Consider the following 20,940-nt stretch of genomic DNA (forward strand, 5'->3'; position numbering starts at 1 on the left):
ACGACACTTGTGGCGGGGTACGGTAAAGTGGCGTCATCGCCTAATTGCTCTTCAATTGTTTGTTCAAAACAGCTGCGACGCTACAGAAATAAAACAACGCCCCTAAACGTGAAAGTACGACAGCAAACGTTACAAAGTGTCTCAAAATGGTAATGATTATATTTAAAGTGCATACAAGTAATGTTTTTAACCTTCTTTTCCCTGATTTAGCTTCGGTCAGTGAATGTATCTCGCCATATAGCGTACATAATTGACCTGTTTAGGTGCCAAGGATGAGCTCAGACTTTCAGAATTATTTATATATTATTTCGGCTCAGAAATGACTCACACTAACAGTGCTTTGAATTCAATGCAATTAGACAGCGTCTTAGAGTCATGTGCTATTTATGGGAGCTGTAATGTATTATGTAAGCTGTGCCAGCATGTCTTATATCAATATTTAAATTTATTCATGCAGTATACATTCCCTCTCTGCCTCACAATATTTTTATGTCTGCAGGCATCATATAAATAGTTGTGTTTGTGCATGATGCAGCAGCTGGGGAATACATCCAGCTGTAAACAGAACACAGTGCTCCCTCTCTCTCTCTCTCTCTTTCTCTCTCCCTCCCTCTCTGTCTATCCATCTTTCTATCTGTCCTTCTGACTGCAGTCTGCATACAGTGCCACGCTGCTGCTGCTGCTGCTGCTGCTGTGTGATACGAGCAAGTGGGAGGAACAGCTTCCTCTGTTTTGCCTTAAAAAAATGACAAGACATCTTCCTGGAGCTGCTGCAGCAGGGGTGGATTTGGCTTCCAGTCTCCTGCATTGCACAATCTTTCCCCTCTGCTTGGACAGATAAATAAGACAAAAGACGGAGCGCTGGGAGACGAGGCAAAAGGGGAGAGCAGCTACAGAGGAAAGGACGGGAAAGAGGCATAGTGGGGGCGAGGGGGTGTGCAGGATAATAGATTAAAAAAAAGAGGAGGGAGAGGTTGAATGGCATAGGAGGTATGAAGAGAGAGGGAGAGAGGCAGGGTTAGACACAGGAAACAGAGGATAGAGTGAGTTACACTGCAGTAGAATGAGAGTGAAAGAGAGAGCCAAGAAGCATTCGAGCTGCCAGCCTTTCGCACGCCACTCAGAATCTGTCGCTTTCTGAAGGGGCAAGAAGAGGAATCCACCGTGGAGGCGAGAAGGAGAAGGAGGAGGGGGGCTGAGGAGGAGGAAGCCAGAGGTTCTACACACAAGATGGCTGCTGTGTCCTCTGCCTCTGACACTGGTAAGTGGGTTTTCATCCTTTGCTGCACACCTCGCCGCAGGTCCCCCCTCCCCATCATCATCATCACCACCATCCATTCAGTCCAAGCATCTGGGTTTAGAGCCATTTCATGTTACGACCCTCTATACTGGGACACTGTTGCTTGTGCAACTTCCTGTGTTTAGCAGCTCACATGGAGTGTCAGTCAGTGGTGAGTAACAGCGGTAAATTAATAAACTTCCTTCTCCCCCGTCTATGTTCTCCCGTCTTGTAATCCGAGCAGAGCGGACACCGTTCCTCTTGCCATCCTCTGAATATTAATATTCTCCTGTGATGCTGTTTATCAAAACGTTTACCCTCTTTATGTAACTTTTATTAAATCATATTCTGTCCACATGCCACCCGCTTTGGAAGGAGTCCAAGGTTCCTCCTCTCTGACCCAATTTTTCCAAAGGCTAAGGGCAGAGGAAAACAAAAGAGGAGGCATGCTGGGAGGGAGAGAAGGGGGAGAGAAGGGGATAAGGACAAGAGTGAAAGAGGAGGCAGTTAAGGAGAACAGGTATCAGGTAACAAGGAGCTGAGATAAGAAGGGCACACAGGAAATCTAAGGAATGAGGACAAATGAGGGAGAGTGAGTGAGTGAGTGGGAGATGGATGTTGCAGTGGAAAGAATGCAGAAGTTTCCTCATCTCCTAAAAGCACTTTGTGAACAAGACCACACTTTAGAGACAGAACAGGGGATAAAAGAGGACAAGAGGGCACTCTTGGCCAAATGCCACATCTTGCATAGTTAACGAAAGGGAAAAATAAGAATTGTATCCACCCTGTGATTCAGATCCACTCCAAAATGTAATGGGTTCTTTTTTGGTCAATGCTGCACCCTTCCACCAACTTTCATGCAAATCTGTCTGGTAGTTTCTCCGAATCCTGCTGACAAACAGACAAACGAACCAACCGAACCAAAAACATGACCCCATGGTGGAGGTATTAAAAGATAAAAGATCATTTCCTTTGAGGATCAACTGCCATCCTTGTGGGAAACCCCAGTCTAATCTTTCTGTGTTTCAACAGGGGACCCCAGGGGTCGGCACCCCCCAGAGCGCAGGCTGCTGATCCTTGGGGGGCCCCAGTCCGGTAAGACCTCCACCGCCAACAACATCCTGGGGGATGAGGTCTTCGACGTTGGGACAGAGACGACTCACAGCAACGTGGGTCAGACGGAGATCTACGGCCGGCGGGTCACTGTGGTGGACACCCCGCCATGGGCCATCCCCAGTGACCCGGAAGACAGCACAGAACCTGACAATAATGACGACGCCGGTGCTGAATCGGACAACCCAACGCGGCCACCGGCCAGCCTTGATAGCGAGGGGCCATGCATGGGGGCTATTCTCTGCCCTCCAGGACCTCACGCCATCCTGCTGGTGGTGTCGGTCACCCAGCCCTTCGCCGACACGGAGAGGAGGGCCGCAGAGGAGCAGCTGGGGGCCCTGGGTGGAGGGACCTGGAGGTACTCCATGGTGGTCTTTACTGGGGTGGACAAGCTGCCTAAAGGGGTCTTCATTGAGGAGCACATAGCCAACACTGGAGAGGCCCTGCAGTGGCTGGTGGAGAGATGTGGAAGCAGGTATGATGTTTTCCTCCCTGTTTAACCTCTATGAGTTCATAATCACAAACTAATAGGGCCCTTGGAGAGTGCAGACCTCTACCAAGGCCATGCCCTGTCTCAGTGTTAACGAAAGTGAAAAATAATTATTGTATCCTCCCTGGGGTTTGGATCCGCTCCAAAGTATAATGGGTTCTTCTATGGCTCATGCTGCACCCTTCTACCAAGTTTTATGAAACTCAGGCCAGAAGTTTTTTGCATTATCCTTCTGAAAAAATAGACACAAAAAAACAAAAAAAATTTAAAAGTAGATTTTATACATCAGAGTCTCTGTACAGATCTTTGGGAATATCACTGCATATGTGAAAAAAATACATAATGCCTTATTTTATTCCGTTGTAATGCAGTAGTCAAGTGAGCAAACAAGCCAGCAGACAATTTGGTGGAAAACAACCGTGGCTAATTACTGGTGGTAATGCTCCATCCAGATGCAATTTGCCGTTAAAAAGTAAAGTCCAGTAAATCCACAACAGCATTGCTCGATTTGCGACAACACAACCAGGTCAAAATTCATGAACTATGCAAGTAAGTACATTGTGTACACAGTACATTGTGGGAATTGTAAGCGGACTACTCTTTTTGCAGCCTGACTACTGCATCTGTACACATCTAATCTTTAAAAACATAAAATTTTGTTGGTATTGACTAAAGATGTACTCCAGCGATTTAGTATTGCATTTCTCTAAAGTTGGGGGACTTACAAGAGATAGATCTAAAAAATAAAAAATAAAAAAGCAGCAAAGGCTGGGTATATCCTGGCTCTAGTCATTTTAATGTATGTTTTAAGCTCCAAAAATACTCAATCCTACAAGTTCCATTTGATAGTGTCCGGCTTAAGCCCAAACTGCGATAACCCCGATGACATCACCATAAGTTATTATTAAAAATTTTTGAAAAAGCTTGCTGAAGAGCCCCAGAAGACATTATACAACAATTTTCACAGACCGAGTTAGACTTTTTGTGATTAGTAATGTATGTTTAATATGTTAAAAGGGTGGCATGCACCTTTAAAAATGCTTTTTTTCCCCCCACCTGCAGGTACCACGCCTTTGATAACACTCGGAAAGACACAGAAGACAACACGCAGGTACCAGAGCTGATGGAAAAGGTGGAAGAAATGATCACTGACAACCAAGGTTTGTTTTTCAACTCATATTAATATTAAGTAATGTTATTACATTATTAATGAATGCGCCTATTGTGCCGTAGAACTGGTTGAAACAATGTATAATTTATTGTTGCTGTCCCGCAGGCTGGTACTTTGAGGTGAATGAGTTGATTTTACTGGAGGAAGAGCAGGCGAGGAGAGCTCTGGAAGAGGAGAGGATGAGGATGGAGGAGCACGCCAGACAGAGGGAGCAGATGATTGGAGGACCTCCCAGAGGTATGACTGGGCTGTGTGTGTGTGTGTGTGTGTGTGTGTGTGTGTGTGTGTGTGTGTGTGTGTGTGTGTCAGTGAGTTAGTCATGCAGTGAAGGAGTGAGATGGGTGCATATGTGTCATAATGCTGCTCCAGAGAAAACAAAACTCCATAAGTGGTGTTCAAGGAAACAGCTTACTCATTCTAGGCAATCAATGTTTTCTTTGTTTTCTTCCTAATGGTTTCTGATTGTCTAACACTTCTTTCTTTTCATATCTCCCTCTTTCTTTGTCTGTCCTTGTGGGTTTACAGAGCTGCGACTGCTCTTGTTAGGCTGGAAGGGCGTAGGAAAGAGCTCGGTGGGGAACTCCATCCTGGGCCGTCGGTACTTTGAGTCGGGCCAGGAGACGGAGCTGTGTCTCAGGAGGCAGGCGCTCGTTTCCGGCCGTCGGATCACAATCGTCGACACCCCTGGCTGGGACTGGTTCTCGGTGAGGCGGACCCCAAAGCGCATCCGCCAGGAGTCCCAGCGTGGAGCTGCCCTCCTGCGACCCGGACCCCACACCCTGCTGCTGGTCCTGCCCGTCGTCTCGTCCCTCACCGCCAGGAAGAGGCGGACGCTCCTGGCCCACATAGAGACTCTGTTTGGGGACAGTGCGTGTCTCCATACCATGGTGCTGTTCAGCTGTGGTGACTGGCTGGGCCGCACGCCCATCGAGGAGCACATCCTTAGAGGTGGGAGGGAGCTGCAAAGACTACTCGAATACTGTGGGAACTATTACCACGTCCTGGACAGTAAGATTCCTGGGAAGGACAGGAGTGTGTCAGTCCTCCTGGATAAGATGGAGGAGATGATCAGAGAGAACGGGGACAAGGCCTTCCTCCCCATTCAGACCGAGTGGTGTAAGTCAAGTTTATTTTCATGTATAATTTGCAAAGTTAGATGTAATCAGGGCAGTGATACTCAACGGAAACTGGCCTATAATGGGGTGCCAGAAGACCCACTGATCACTTTTTAATTCATAATGAAAATAAATGAATTCACATTTTTTTTCACTTGCCAGAGAGCCACACAAAAGTATGAAAATAGAGTTTGTTGATTAAAAAAAAGGGGGGGGGGGGGGGCATGGGTATTTTCACACAGATATTATGGATAATTTATTTAAATTTCTTTTTTTTTTTTACATTTCTGCACTTTTGCACCACAAATAATGACATCTAACAATGACGTTGAGTTGGATACATTTGATGTTTATAAAACAACAACATGGAGGCTCTGTCTCCAAACCAAAACAGCAAAACTTTAATTAATTTTCATCCTTGAAAAAAAGCAGCGCAAACCACATCCATTTCTTCTGTTTGTACCTTTCACAATAAAAGCCCTAAACATGTAAACTGTTTAATTATTTACCAGAGGGAACTAAAATTTACTCATGCAAATCTATTCAAATCTTTTATTGAACAAATGTCACAGCCACTGATTTGACAGGCATTTTCACAGGCAAGTATTTCATATATTTGAATAGTTTTCTTTGTCACCCACACCCCCCAGGTGTCTAAAAACCGTTAGGCTCGAAAGCCCTCAGATCCAAGACACACACCTGACCTGCAGTAAAAATAAAAATATCTTATTTATCTGTCATACAGGCCTTGTGTCAATCCTTGCTAAGTTAATTTGAAAATAAATGAAGTCTAAAAAGGATAGATGACATATAGGCCTCAGGCTTCATTTAATTTGACAAATATTATTCATGTTTGTTTTTTTTATAAACTGGCCCCTGGCTTCTTGTCATTTTTCAGAAGTGGCAAAGCAAGTTGAGTATCAGCGGGGTTCAGGGTGTTAGTGGCTGATTGACAAGGAGGAAAATAAAAACTATACTTTACTGTGTGTGTGTGTGTGTGTGTGTATAATCACTGAAATGTCACATTATGCATCTGCCTAATATGCCCTCTTGTGTTACAGTGAGCGAGGAGAGCTCTTACTCTTCTGACAACACTGAGCCCGAGGATGACTGTCGAGGATGCCAGCTACAGTGACACGACTGCACTAAAAAGGGAAGTGGTCCGGCTTTTTATCCTTGTTCTGAGCCTCCAACAGGCCCAAACACCACCTCACATAACTTAAACCTCATCAAAAAAGACCCGAAGAACTGATCACTGAGCAAAAGCTCGAACCTGGACTGAAAGTGCAAACTCTCCTCCAAAACCCAAGAGGAAGAGAAATATTCTGCTTCTGCTTCAAGGGACCAGAGCTCGATCCCTGTCCGCGAGCATGTACACAGATATCAACTGCTGCTAAAGAGACCCTGTTTCAACACTGCAGAGTAAAGAATTACTCGTCATTATAACTATATGTTCAGACCGCACTGATACAAGCTGAAAGCATCAAATCAAAACCAAAAGAAGACAATATTATCAAGACCAGTAGGACTCGTATCTGCAGTAAGTTTGTCACTCTTGGTTATTATAAGACTGAGAGTAATGTCTCTGTGTATGACTTGTATCATGAATTTGGACTGGACTTTATAATATAGCCCCCTCCCCCCTTCTACATCAAGTGCCATTCCTGTCATTCGCTTAAAATTAGTTTGAATTAAAAAGGATTCAAAGGAAACCGAAACATGGACAGTGTGACAAAAGATTATAATGTGAACTGTGCTTACAAATGTAAAAAAAAAAAAAAAGGAAAAGGTGAGGAGAGTCTTGTGTTGTTGTGGCCATACGGTATCTCAAAAGAACACATTCATGTGATGAGTGATATTAAAACTCTCGTCATTAAAAGAATACTTCATCTTTTAAAATTCCCTTTTGTAAATCAGTTTCTCAACCTGTGCTACCTTGAATTCTTAAAGAAAAACTTTTTTTCCTGCAGGCCTCCATGGTGAATCTGAAAACAGAGAAAATCCTTCATGAATTCAAGTAAATTGCCATTTCAAAAAGGCAAAACTGAATGAAAACATCTGTTTCAAACTCTCACACAACTGGTGCAGGAAAATCCAACTCTTTTATCCAATAGTATGCTCAGTACTTCCCAAACACATGCATCTTTTAACAAAATTGTACTTACTGCTACTCATCTGGACTTATACAGACCAATTATACATAATGTCATGCCTTAATATGAAGGTAAAAGCTGAGTTATATAAAAATCTACCTCCCTCAGAGTTCTCATGAAGAGGGAAATAAGCTATAGAGACCAAAACAGTTTTTTGTACCAGGCTGTAAACATGTTTATTTCTGCTGTAAAGTTGGGCATTTTAACATGGGGGTCTATGGGGATTGACTCTCTTTTGGAGCCAGCCTCAAGTGGCCAGTAGAGGAACTGCAGTTTGGCACTTAATGTGTGAAAATACATGTTTTGGGGAAGTAGTGAGCATATGACTGGATAAATGAGACTTGGAGCACAACTTTGTGAGAGTTTGAAATGGATGTTTTGATACAGTTTACTGTTGTTACACCTGTCCCTCATTTACTTTAATTCATTAAGAATGTACTATGTTTTCTACTGTTTTCTGATTCTTTGTTTACCGTGTAGACATGCAAGAAAAACAATGTTTTCTTTTACAAATTCAAGGTAACGCGTTGAGTAGCTGATACACAAATGATCATTTTAAGGGTGAGGTAATCCTTTAACATGTGATCTGTTTCTGCTCAGGGAGTCAGGGTTGAGTTGCTTCCTCCAGGGCAAAATCTGGTACATTAACAGAAACGCTGATTAATGCTGATTGCTAAACTGCAGACGTAAGTCACATATTAATTCAGAGTGGAGTATTTGCTTTCGTTTGCTGGAAATAAAAGAGAGCCAGTGTTTGCACTTTGCTTCTTTCGTGCTGAAAAACTAAATTGAATCCATCTACAGAGGTAAATATTCTGATCCCACCTCTGCTGTAGCATTCATAATGAGAACAGTTACAGGAAAGGCTGTATTGAAACTGTGTGCAGTCTCAGATCCCTGCAGAGCAGCTCGGGGCTGGTTCTGCTTCGCTGTTTGCAGTCATGCATCCAGTGCATTTATATCGACAAGGTAGATTCAGCTACGTGCCTCAGCATCAAAGCGTGAGAGTGGGAGTACTGTGCAGCCCTGCGGCAGGGCAGTATCCTATAGGCTACATCAAGCTTTCGCATGCTACAGAAACAACATAACCTCATGAACCATTGGAGCTCACATAGGGCTTTTAATACCTTTTCTACATCAGTGAGACATCTGTTCCTGTGATCACTAGCGAAAAAATTAAAAATATATATTCAGCTCTCAGAGGCATGTTAAGACGACGCATGCAGATAAACGAGTGCCTATAGAGTTGAAGGCAACCTCACTTCTTATTCCTCTGACTCTTGCCCGAGCAAGGCTTTGTGAATTTCTTGTATGACACATCACATCCCTCTACCCTTACGACTGCAAAAAATAAAAGAAAAAAGTGGAAAACTCCCACTCTGAAAGGTACAAACAAAAGCATATATAATATGTGACCGATACCACTGCCATGCTGTAAAATGTTATTTTCTACAAACGATGTAGCCTCTAAAAAGAAACCCTGACACTGCTTCCCCTACGCTTTACTGACTCTGTGCTTCATCTAGTGATGTAGGCTACCGCAGCACTTTGTGTGACAAACGCATGACTTTACAATTTGATATGAGGATGTTTCAAACATTCATTTGGAGTCTTAGAGTCCCACCTCACCTGTGAATATGTCGTATAAGCCGTGTATATCTACAGTGTCAAACATGTTACATTGTACGCTTTTAGCGAAGCATTTTGCACTGTGTTTAAGTCCTCTACCACTTTACTGTGGCCAAAGTGATGTTACTTCCTGTGTGGTCCCTTCCTAAATGGTGATTGCATCATCAGTATTTTGCTCATCCTCAGACAACAATAAAAGATATGGATATATTGTTGTGTAGTTTTGGCTTTTCATCTTATTTCACTTTTGTCTTTTTACTTTTTGTGTACTTTGTTCCTACTGATGGGCTGCAATACCTGTGGTGAGATTAACAAAGTTAACTAACTTTTACTCAACTATTGTACTTAAGTACACATTCTAGGTACTTAACTTGAGTATTTCCTTATTTATTTAACTTTATACTTCTACTACAACATCTCAGAGAAAAGTCTAACTACATTTGTCTGACAGCTTTAGTTCCTTTTTCGAATTATAGTTTCAAACCACTTCAGTGAAAACCATGTATCTCCAAATGTGTTTATTTTGAATGTTTATGATGAAAGGATGACCTGTCTTGTATGTGTTGAGAAAAGTCTTCTACTTCTTCATATTCCTAAATAAACTATAAACTTGGATCAGCTGGAAAATGCATCGTCACAAAGCTTAAAACACGGCTGTCTTTCTGACATCTGAGATTCGTGGTTATCACAGGACAGCCACGCTACAAACATCTGATGAGTTTATAGATTATGATGCTCTGCTGTAGTTTAATCCACTCAACAGAATATAGAGGACCTAAAATAAGAACAAACTTAACTTAAAATGCAACATTCACATCAACACAGCAGTAATATTAATCCAGAAACATCATGTATAATAGTAAAAACCCTGACAAGGAATGATTCACAGCAGAAAGACTACTTATCTTTAAGTACTTAAGATACATTTTGCTGATTATACCTATATACTTTGACCAAAGAACAGATTATGAAACAATGGGTCCCTGGATACACACATGCAAAAGGCCCCACCATCTTTCCTGCAAAGGTGCAAGACTCACAGATTTAATAGTTGTGTAGCTCCTTTTTGTTGTAGCTTTTGTGTGTCTCTTTGCTGCTTTTTTGCATGTCATTGTAGTTGTTTTGGTCTCTTTGTAGTCTTTTTGTGTCTGTTTGTAGTAGTTTTGGTTTCTCTGTAGTCGTTTTGGTCTTTTTTAGATATTTTGCTTTGTGGTCTTTTTGGTCTCTGTAGTCTTTTTGTGTCCCCTTTGTAGTCATTATGGTCTATTTGTAGTCATTATGGTCTCTTTGTAGTCATTTTGTGTCCCTCTGTAGTTGTTTTGATCTCTTTGTAGTCATTTTGGTCCCTTTGTTGTCTTGTTGTGTCCCTTCATAGTAGTTTTGGTCTCTTTGTAGTTGTTTTGATCTCAGTGTATTTGTTTTGGTTGTTTTGTTTTTGTTTTGTTTTTTTGTTTTTGTTTTTGTTTTGTTCAGGAATACACCCAAGTTAGATTTTTAGTGTAGGACAGTTACTTGTACTGTAGTATTTTCACAGAGTAGTATTAGTATTTTGCTTAGTAAAGGACATGAATACTTCTCCCAACACTGTGCAATATATGCTACCTTCATGAATACTGTACATTATGTGTGAAGTGGACAACTGTGGTGGTAAGTAGTACTTCTGCGCTATCGTCACTAGGTGGCACTGCAGCAAGCTGATTTGTCTGCCACCATACAAGCAGAATACTAACCATGAGGATAATTACAGTAGTTTTTAAAATATGCTGTAATATAATACATCCTGAATATGATCTTTTATGCCTTTTTGTTCCATTAATGCTCAGGCAGTAAATACATCAAGGCCAATAAAATCAAGCCTTTTCTAACCTTTCACAAAAATCAATCTGATGTTTACCTTGCCAAAGAAATGCACACAGTAGATGTAGTCTGTAGGGTTTTATTGACCTTGGCTGCCATATGCTGTATGCTACGATGTCTAAACTAACTCTAAAAGAGGAAAAGAAAGTATTCATCTTGATTCTGCCTCTTGCTCTCAAATACAACACTTGAAGAGCGGTATAATAGTGCAAGATAAATCTACAATCGCCCAAATGTGCCCATTTTTCACACTGTACTCTTATAGTGCATGTTTAATATAATTCCTAAAGTAATAATAACAATGTTCTAGGTCATCTGACACCAAATGTTTCCCTTGAAAAATGAGGGCATTTAAAGAAGTAGACCCCACAGCCAAGTTTTTTTTTTTCTGGAGGAAATGTTGAGCTATTGTAAGTGGCTCTGCACCATCTTGACTTTGGCGTGCCTCCAGATAAAGATCGTCCCTAATATAAGCTATCTGGACGAAAGCCTGGACCAATTACAGTGCACACAGCCTGGGACAGTAGTCGGTTGAACGCACACATTTTTGTTGGTAATATTATTCAAGCTGTGCCTAGGTCAGCACTCTCTTTATCTCTCTCTCACTTCTGTTCTCCCACAGACTATGATGAATGCATATGTTGTCTATATAGCACATGCTATACACTTTAGCAGTTAAAGGGACAAAACACACAAACAAGACCTCTTTTTTTTATGATCTGAAACTGGTTTTCCTTGTACTTAAACGTTGCATTTTTTACCTCACATGACTTAAAGTTGATTGAATGCATGCGTCTGTAGCATGCTGCCGGTCAGGCGGGCTCCATTATCCTCCTCCCTGTTTGTTTGTTTGTTTGAAAGAGGCTCCACCAAATGGACATCCACAGCCGCATTGTAGTGTATTATCAGACAGGAACAATGACTGTCTGTGTGCGGGACAAGGTTACATTCTGAAAAGGCTCTCAACACTGGTCATTAACTTGTTTTTTGGTCCATTAGAGCAGAGTGGATCTTCGATCAGACACAATCAGAAGATGACAAAAGCTGCAGAGGATGGCTATCAATATATATAATGATGGCAGAAAAATAAAAGTTAAAGACTACATTGTTGGCAGAATCCAGATTTGCGCGGAGAGTCCCCAATGGATTTCTAGATCATCTCATTAACCACTCGGCCAGGACAACCAGATGCCTGAGATTTGTTTATCACACTACTTCTATATGAGACAAAATACAAAATATTTTATTGCCAGCGAGTTTGTGAAACTTTAAATTGTCATTTAAATCAATTGATTTCACTTAAGGTTCCACTTTAAATGGTTGCCATTTTATTCTCTAACATAAAATTTAACCAGAAACTCATTTGATTAAGCTAACATAAGATATTCCTTTATTAGTCCCACAACGGGGAAAAACCTCATGGTTCCAGAATTGTCATTTATAAGATGACAATGGCACAAATTTGGTCAGACACGTAAATGGGGTAATTTATTAAGAGTGCGGCCCGGGTTCGAATCCGACTCGGAGCCCTTTCCCGCATGTCTTCCCCTCTGTCTCCCCCTTCACTCTGTCCTATCAATAAAGCCCAAAAATGGCCAAAAAAATATCTTAAAAAAAAAAAAAAGATTGCAAAAATAAGGCACATTTCACTCCTCCAAGAATCGCCACCTTAACACGGTGGAGGGGTTCGTGTGCCCCAGTGACTCTGTTGTCGGGAGCAATAGCTCCTGGTAGGGTCTCCCAAGGAAAAGTGGTCCCAGGGGAGGGGCCAGAATAAGATTGATTCAAGACCCTTATGAAGCAGGAACATAAGAGTCGGAGTCGGCGGGCGGATACTCACAAGCCCCTGGCTGATCGCCGCTGTGTTGGAATTCTCACCAAGGAGAGGGTCGCCTCCTTGCGACTGCGACTGCGACTGCGACTTGCGACCCGACCGGGGACTGCAAGTCGCAGGGAGAACGTCTCTGACTGTTGTCTCTGACTGTTGTCTGTTGACTGTTGTCTCCAAACAGCAGTCGGAGAACCCGGCCTTCTTGGAGTCTCTGAGTGGTGTCCTGGAAAGGGTAGCGCCAGGGGACTCTATTGTTCTTCTGGGAGACTTCAACGCTCACATAGGCAACGATGATAGTACCTGGAGGGGGGTGATAGGGAGGAACGGCCTGCCCGATCTGAACCCGAGTGGTGTTTTGTTATTGGACTTCTGTGTTAGTCACGGATTGTCCACAACAACACACCATGTTCAAACATAGAGTTGCTCATAAGTGTACTTGGTACCAGAGTACTGTAGGCCAAAGATCGCTGATCGATTTCATTATCATATCGTCAGATCTGCGACCGCATGTTTTCAACACTCGGGTGAAGAGAGGAGCAGAGCTGTCAACTGATCACCACCTGGTGGTGAGTTGGATCAGGTGGCGGGGGAGGATGCTGGACAGACCTGGCAAACCCAAACGTGTAGTGAGGGTGAACTGGGAACGTCTAGCAAAGGCCCCTGTCTGCAGGGTCTTAAACTCACACCTCTGGAAGAATTTCTCCAGCATCCCGGGTGAGGTTGGTGACATGGAGTCTGAATGGGCCATGTTCAAAGCCTCAATTGTTGATGCGGCTGGTAGAAGCTGTGCCCTGAAGGCCGTCGGTGCCTGTCGTGGCGGCAACCCAAGAGGGAGGGAGGCCGTCAAGCTGAAGAAGGAGGCCTTTTGGGCTTGACTGGCCGAGGGGTCTCCGGAAGCAGCAGACAGGTACCTGTTGCCAGAAGGGCTGCAGCTGCATCAGTCACTGAAGCAAAAACATGAGTCTGGAGGAGGACTTTCGGTCGGCCTCAAAGAGGTTCTGGAAAACCGGGAAGGGAAAGCAGGGCTTGGCTCAAGCTGTGTTCACTAGGGGAGGAGAACTGCTGACCCGACCTGGGGATGTTCTAAGATGGTGGAAAGAGCACTTTGAGGAACTCCTAAATCCAGCCAACACGTCCTCTGTGGAGGAGGCAGAGTCTGAAGACTCATCCCTGACAGAAGTCACCGAGGTAGTTAAAAAGCTGCCTGGCGGCAAGGCGCCAGGGTTGGATGAGATTCGCCCTGAGATGCTGAAGGCTCTGGACACTGTTGGGCTGTCATGGTTGACACGCCTCTTCAGTGTTGCATGGAGGTCTGGGACAGTGCCAGTGGATTGGCAGACTGGGGTGGTGGTTCCCATTTTTAAAAAGGGGGACCGGAGGGTGTGTTCCAATTACCGTGGAATCACACTGCTCAGCCTCCCCGGGAAAGTCTACTTCAGGGGGCTGGAAAGGAGGCTCCGGCCGATTGTCGAACCTCAGATTCAGGAGGAACAATTCAGCTTCCATCCTGGCCGTGGAACAAAGGACCAGCTCTTTACCCTTGCGAGACTTCTAGAGAGGTCAATGGAGTTTGCTCATCCAGTCTACATGTGTTTTGTGGATTTGGAAAAGGCTTACAACCGTGTCCCTCGTGGAGTCTTGTGTGGGGTACTGCAGGAATATGGGGTACCAGGCTCATTGCTACGAGCCATCAGGTCCCTATATAATCAAAGTGAGAGCTGTGTCCACATACTGGGCACAATGTCAAACACGTTCCCAGTGGGAAACGGTGGTAGTTGGCCTCTACCAGGGTTTCCCCTTGTCTCCGATTCTGTTAGCGGTTTAGTGCGGCATCAGCAGGGAAGTAGGGTTTGTACCAGACCGTTGAGGTGAAGAAGGCGCTGAGCCTGAAGGCAAAGCTCTTGATTGACCGGTCCATCTATGTTCCAACCCTCACCTATGGTCATGAGCTTTGGGTAGTGACCAAAAGAATGAGATCGCTGATTCAAGCGGCTGAAATGAGTTTCCTCCGTAGGGTGGCTGGGCTCAGCCTTAGAGATAAGGTGAAGAGCTCAAACATCTGGAGGGAGCTCGGAGTAGAGCCGCTGCTCCTTTGCGTCGAAAGGAGCCAGCTGGGGTGGTTTGGGCATCTGGGAGGATGCCTCCCGGGTGCCTCCCATTAGAGGTGTTCTGGGCACGTCCAACTGGTAGGAGGCCCCAGGGAAGACCGAGAACACGGTGGAGGGATTATATCTCTATAGCTCTAATTAGCCTGCTGCCCCTGCAACCTGGCCCCGGATAAGTGGATGAGAATGGATGGATGGATGGAGGTACATTTCACAACATTTGATAAGATTTCTTATTAAAAAATAATGTTAAAAAGAGTGATACCAATCGGTCTCTAAAGTAAAATCTGACTTCTTGCAAAGAAGTGTAAAAGGCTTAATATAAAACTATCAAATATTATGTGAAGAACATGGGTTTAAAGTCATCTTGTTTATCTGTAAACAAAAAGTAATTCTAACATTGTAAATGGACATTTGGCAAAAATAACAACCATCCAGATCACAGCATGACTGCAGCAGCCACATCTGTGCACTCACTGTGAAACTAAAATACAGAAATACTGTTTGAAAACATACATAGAAGTAACAATGTCATTAAAAAAACGTTACACAAAGATACTGACATCTCGTGTTGGAAGAAAATATTTTACATTCAATTACAAAGATGTAGCAATTGCAACACAGGAGTTTCAGCTCGATCTTCAAATATTTTAAGAATGTGATTTGAGAAAAAAGAACATTTCTACAAGAACTTAAATTACGTGGCTCCTCACTTGTTCTGCTTCTCATCAGTGTGGGCTCTTCTCATGTGGACTTTCAACTGAGCATTAACTGTGAAACATTTGCCACATGTTTTGCAAGAATATGGCTTCTCAACTGTGTGGGTTCTTATATGACGGGTCAGTGTTATTAGCTCACTAAATCTTTTCCCACAGGTCTTGCAAAGGTACGGCTTCTCACCTGTGTGGGACCTCATGTGGATTCTCAATGTATCGTCACGACTGAAATGTTTACCACATGTTGTACAAGTGTACGGCTTCTCACCTGTGTGAGACCTCATGTGGACTCTCAATGCATCGTCACGGCTGAAGTGTTTCCCGCATATTTTACATGGGTATGGCTTCTCACCTGTGTGGGTTCTTATATGACGGGTCAGTGCTGCTGCCACATTAAATCTTTTCCCGCAGGTCTTGCAAAGGTACGGCTTCTCACCTGTGTGGATTCTTATATGACAGATCAGTGCTGTTGGCGCACAAAATCTTTTCCCGCAGGTGTTGCAAAGGTAGGGCTTCTCACCTGTGTGGGATCTCATGTGGACTGTCAATGCATCGTCACGCCTGAATTGTTTCCCACATGTTTTACACGTGTACGGCTTCTCACCTGTGTGGGTTCTTATATGACGGGTCAGTTTTGTTGGTGCAATAAATCTTTTCCCACAGGTCTTGCAAAGGTACGGGTGCTCACCTGTGTGGGACCTCATGTGGATTGTCAATGCGTTGTCACGGCTGAAATGTTTCCCACATGTTTTACACGTGTACGGCTTCTCGCCTGTGTGGGTTCTTATATGACGGGTCAGTGTTGTTGGCGTTCTAAATCTTGAGTCCCCATGCTGGCCTCCGTTCTGATCTTGGCTCTCAGCGGGCATCTCCTCCACCGCAGTCTGAGTGTTATCAATACTCAAGTTCACAGTCTGAGCTTCACCGTGGTCACTTTCCTCATGAGTAGGAGTCAACATACTGGCATCAGTCTGCTGCTTCAGGACAAGCTGCTCTCCCTCCTGACCGGTGCAGAGTTCCTGCTGTTCCCCTTTGTTCTGTGGAGGATCTGGGTCTTCTTGATCCGGACTGGAGTTGCTCTCCTGAATACTGAGCAGCTGGCCGGCGAGAACCTCATCTTCCTTACAGATATGCTGCTGTTGGAGCTCTGAGGGGACAGAAACGGGATACTTCTGTGATTGTAGAAAAGGCCGGAATTATTTGCTCCGTCTTTCTCATGTGAAACCTGCGACCAATCAGTGTCGAGAGGCAGGACGGTAGGTACAGTTGGTACAGTTGGGCTGGTATATACATTTTCTAACTGTTTTTATAATAACTCAAACATGGGACTGAACCGGTATACCCAATTTTAGTTTTAAGATAACACAAGATATTCCTTTATTAGTTCAACAATGGGAAAAACTTAATGGTTTCAAGAATTGTCATTTATAGAGAATAAAAATTCCACAAATTTGGTCAGACACATGAATGAGTTCATTTATTAAAATAGCAAAAAGGACGACATTTCAGGCCCATGATTTCTTAAAAAATAGATGAGTGATGCCAGTCGGTCTCTAAGGTAAAATCTGACTTCTTGCAAAGAAGTATAAAAGGCTTAATATAATACTATCAAATACTATGTGAAGAACATGGGTTTAAAGTCATCTTGTTTAACTGTAAACAAAACAGCAATTCCAACATTGTAAATGGACATTTGGCAAAAATAACAACCATCCAGATCACACCATGACTGTAACAGCCACACCTGTGCACTCACTGTGAAACTAAAATACAGAATTGCTGTTTGAAAACATACATAGAAGTAACAATGCCATAAAAAAAAAGGTTACACAAAGATACTGACATCTCGTGTTGGTAGAAAATATTTTACATTCAATTACAAAGATGTAGCAATTGCAACACAGGAGTTTCAGCTCGATCCTCAAATATTTTATCAAGAATGTGATTTGAGGAAAAAAAAGAAAATTTCTACAAGAACTTAAATTATGTGGCTCCTCACTTGTTCTGCTTCTCATCAGTGTGGGCTCTTCTCATGTGGACTTTCAACTTAGCATTAACTGTGAAACATTTGCCACATGTTTTGCAAGAATACGGCTTCTCACCTGTGTGGGTTCTTATATGGACTTTCAGATGTACTTTTTGGCTGAAATCTTTGTGGCATGTTTTACAAGTGTACACCTTCTGACCTGTGTGGGTTCTTATATGACGGGTCAGTGTTGTTAGCGCACTAAATCTTTTCCCGCAGGTCTTGCAAAGGTACGGCTTCTCACCTGTGTGGGACCTCATGTGGATTGTCATTGCATCGTCACGGCTGAAATGTTTCCCACATGTTTTACACGTGTACGGCTTCTCGCCTGTGTGGGTTCTTATATGACGGATCAGTGTTGTTGGCGCACTAAATCTTTTCCCGCAGATGTTACAAAGGTATGGCTTCTCACCTGTGTGAGACCTCATGTGAACTGTCAATTGAGCGTCACACCTGAAATCTTTCCCACATGTTTTACACGTGTACGGCTTCTCACCTGTGTGGGTTCTTATATGACGGATCAGTGTTGCTGACGCACTTAATCTTTTCCCGCAGATGTTACAAAGGTACGGGTGCTCACCTGTGTGAGACCTCATGTGAACTGTCAATTGAGTGTCACACCTGAAATCTTTCCCGCATGTTTTACATGGGTATGGCTTCTCACCTGTGTGGGTTCTTATATGACGGATCAATGTTGTTGGCGCACTAAATCTTTTACCGCAGGTCTTGCAAAGGTACGGCTTCTCACCTGTGTGGGACCTCATGTGGACTGTCAATGCATCGTCACGCCTGAAATGTTTCCCGCATGTTTTACATGAGTATGGCTTCTCACCTGTGTGGGTTCTTATATGGCGGGTCAGTGTTGCTGGCGTTCTAAATCTTTTCCCGCAGGTCTTGCAAAGGTACTGCTTCTCACGTGTATGGGTTCTCATATGGACTGTCAAGTTATAATTACTTTTGAAATGTTTCCCACATGTTTCGCAAGAATTTGGCCTCTCATTTGTGTGGACTCTTGTGTGTAACTTCAATAAATAGTTATACTTAAAATATTTCCCACATGTGTAACATTCAATAGGCTTTTTACCTGTCCGAGTTCTGCGGTGAATCTCTGACATGTCAGCGTTGTTTACATTGTTACTGTGACTTCTGTTTTTGCGAAGTCTCCTCTTTAGTTGTGGCTCTGCATTTCTAGCTGATCCTGAGTCCCCATGCTGGCCTCCGTTCTGATCTTGGCTCTCAGCGGGCATCTCCTCCACCGCATTCTGAGTTTTATCAATACTCAAGTTCACAGTCTGAGCTTCACCGTGGTCACTTTCCTCATGAGTAGGAGTCAATATACTGGCATCAGTCTGCTGCTTCAGGACAAGCTGCTCTCCCTCCTGGCCGGCGAGAACCTCATCCTCCTTACAGATATGCTGCTGTTGGAGCTCTGAGGGGACAGAAACGGGATACTTCTGTGATTGTAGAAAAGGCTGGAATTATTTGCTCCGTCTTTCTCATGTGAAACCTGCGACCAATCAGTGTCCAGAGGCAGGACGTTGGGTACAGTTGGGCTGGTATATACAATTTCTAACTGTTCTTATATTAAGTCAAACATGGGACTGAACCGGTATACTCAATTTTAGATTTAAAATAACACAAGATATTCCTTAATTAGTTCCACAATGGGAAAATGTTAAATTTATAGAAATAAAAATGCCACAAATTTGGTCAGACACATGAATGGGTTAATTTATTAAAATAGCGAAAAGAATGCACATTTCACAAGATTTCAAGATTACATTCAATTACAAAGATGTAGCAATTGCAACACAGGAGTTTCAGCTCGATCTTCAAATATTTTAAGAATGTGATTTGAGAAAAAAGAAAATTTCTACACGAATGTAAATTATGTGGCTCCTCACTTGTTCTGCCTCTCATCAGTGTGGGCTCTTCTCATGTGGACTTTCAACTGAGCATTAACTGTGAAACATTTGCCACATGTTTTGCAAGAATACGGCTTCTCACCTGTGTGGGTCCTTATATGGACTTTCAGATGTACTTTTTGTCTGAAATCTTTGTGGCATGTTTTACAAGTGTACACCTTCTGACCTGTGTGGGTTCTTATATGACGGGTCAGTGTTATTAGCGCACTAAATCTTTTTCCGCAGGTCTTGCAAAGGTACGGCTTCTCACCTGTGTGGGACCTCATGTGGACTCTCAATGTATCGTCACGACTGAAATCTTTCCCGCATGTTGTACACGTGTACGGCTTCTCACCTGTGTGTGTTCTTATATGACGGGTCAGCGTTGTTGGCTCACTAAAACTTTTCCCACAGGTGTTACAAAGGTATGGCTTCTCACCTGTGTGGGACCTAATGTGGACTGTCAAATGATCTTCACGCCCGAAATGTGTACCGCATGTTTTACACCTGTACGGCTTCTCATCTGTGTGGGTTCTTATATGACGGATCAATGTTGCTTGCACACTAAATCTTTTCCCGCAGGTGTTACAAAGGTATGGCTTCTCACCTGTGTGGGACCTAATGTGGTCTGTCAAATGAGCTTCACGCCTGAAATGTGTACCACATGTTTTACACGTGTACTGCTTCTCACCTGTGTGGGTTCTTATATGACGGATCAGTGCTGTTGGTGCAGTAAATCTTTTCCTGCAGGTCTTGCAAAGGTACGGTTTCTTACCTGTGTGGGTTCTTATATGACGGGTCAGTGTTGTTGGCGTTCTAAATCTTTTCCCGCAGGTCTTGCAAAGGTACTGCTTGTCAACTGAGTGGGTTGTCATATGGACTGTCAAGTTATAATTACTTTTGAAATGTTTCCCACATGTTTCACAAGAATTTGGCCTCTCATTTGTGTGGACTCTTGTGTGTAACTTCAATAAATAGTTATACTTAAAATATTTCCCACATGTGTAACATTCAATAGGCTTTTTACCTGTCCGAGTTCTGCGGTGAATCTCTGACATGTCAGCGTTGTTTACATTGTTACTGTGATTTCTGTTTGTGCGAAGTCTCCTCTTTAGTTGTGGCTCTGCATTTCTAGCTGATCCTGAGTCCCCATGCTGGCCTCCGTTCTGATCTTGGCTCTCAGCGGGCATCTCCTCCACTGCATTCTGAGTTTTATCAATACTCAAGTTCACAGTCTGAGCTTCACCGTGGTCACTTTCCTCATGAGTAGGAGTCAACATACTGGCATCAGTCTGCTGCTTCAGGACAAGCTGCTCTCCCTCCTGACCGGCAAGAACCTCATCCTCCTTACAGATATGCTGCTGTTGGAGCTCTGAGGGGACAGAAACGGGATACTTCTGTGATTGTAGAAAAGGCCGGAATTATTTGCTCCGTCTTTCTCATGTGAAACCTGCGACCAATCAGTGTCGAGAGGCAGGACGTTGGGCTGGTATATACATTTTCTAACTGTTTTTATATTAAGTCAAACATGGGACTGAACCGGTATACTCA

General features: G+C 43.4%; 2 protein-coding genes across 2 annotated transcripts; one reads left to right on the top strand and one right to left on the bottom strand.

The window, feature by feature from the left end:
- Positions 1 to 131: 131 nt before the first annotated feature.
- On the top strand, positions 132 to 9,170 carry si:dkey-110g7.8 (GTPase IMAP family member 8). The gene is made up of 7 exons (XM_059348768.1): positions 132 to 149; positions 1,144 to 1,261; positions 2,312 to 2,867; positions 3,945 to 4,042; positions 4,159 to 4,290; positions 4,579 to 5,169; positions 6,230 to 9,170. Exons 1-7 carry the CDS (start codon positions 147 to 149, stop codon positions 6,301 to 6,303), a joined length of 1,572 nt encoding a protein of 523 aa, XP_059204751.1. The 5' UTR covers positions 132 to 146; the 3' UTR covers positions 6,304 to 9,170.
- Positions 9,171 to 15,159: 5,989 nt separating this feature from the next.
- Positions 15,160 to 20,888, bottom strand: LOC131982808 (zinc finger protein ZFP2-like). Its single transcript, XM_059347429.1, has 4 exons — positions 20,870 to 20,888; positions 20,417 to 20,761; positions 18,570 to 18,914; positions 15,160 to 16,606 (listed from the first exon to the last, which is right to left on the bottom strand). Exons 1-4 carry the CDS (start codon positions 20,886 to 20,888, stop codon positions 15,453 to 15,455), a joined length of 1,863 nt encoding a protein of 620 aa, XP_059203412.1. The 3' UTR covers positions 15,160 to 15,452.
- Positions 20,889 to 20,940: the final 52 nt, after the last annotated feature.

The sequence above is a fragment of the Centropristis striata genome, chromosome 13 (assembly GCF_030273125.1).
Source record: "Centropristis striata isolate RG_2023a ecotype Rhode Island chromosome 13, C.striata_1.0, whole genome shotgun sequence".
In the NCBI taxonomy this organism is placed as follows: Eukaryota; Metazoa; Chordata; class Actinopteri; order Perciformes; family Serranidae; genus Centropristis; species Centropristis striata.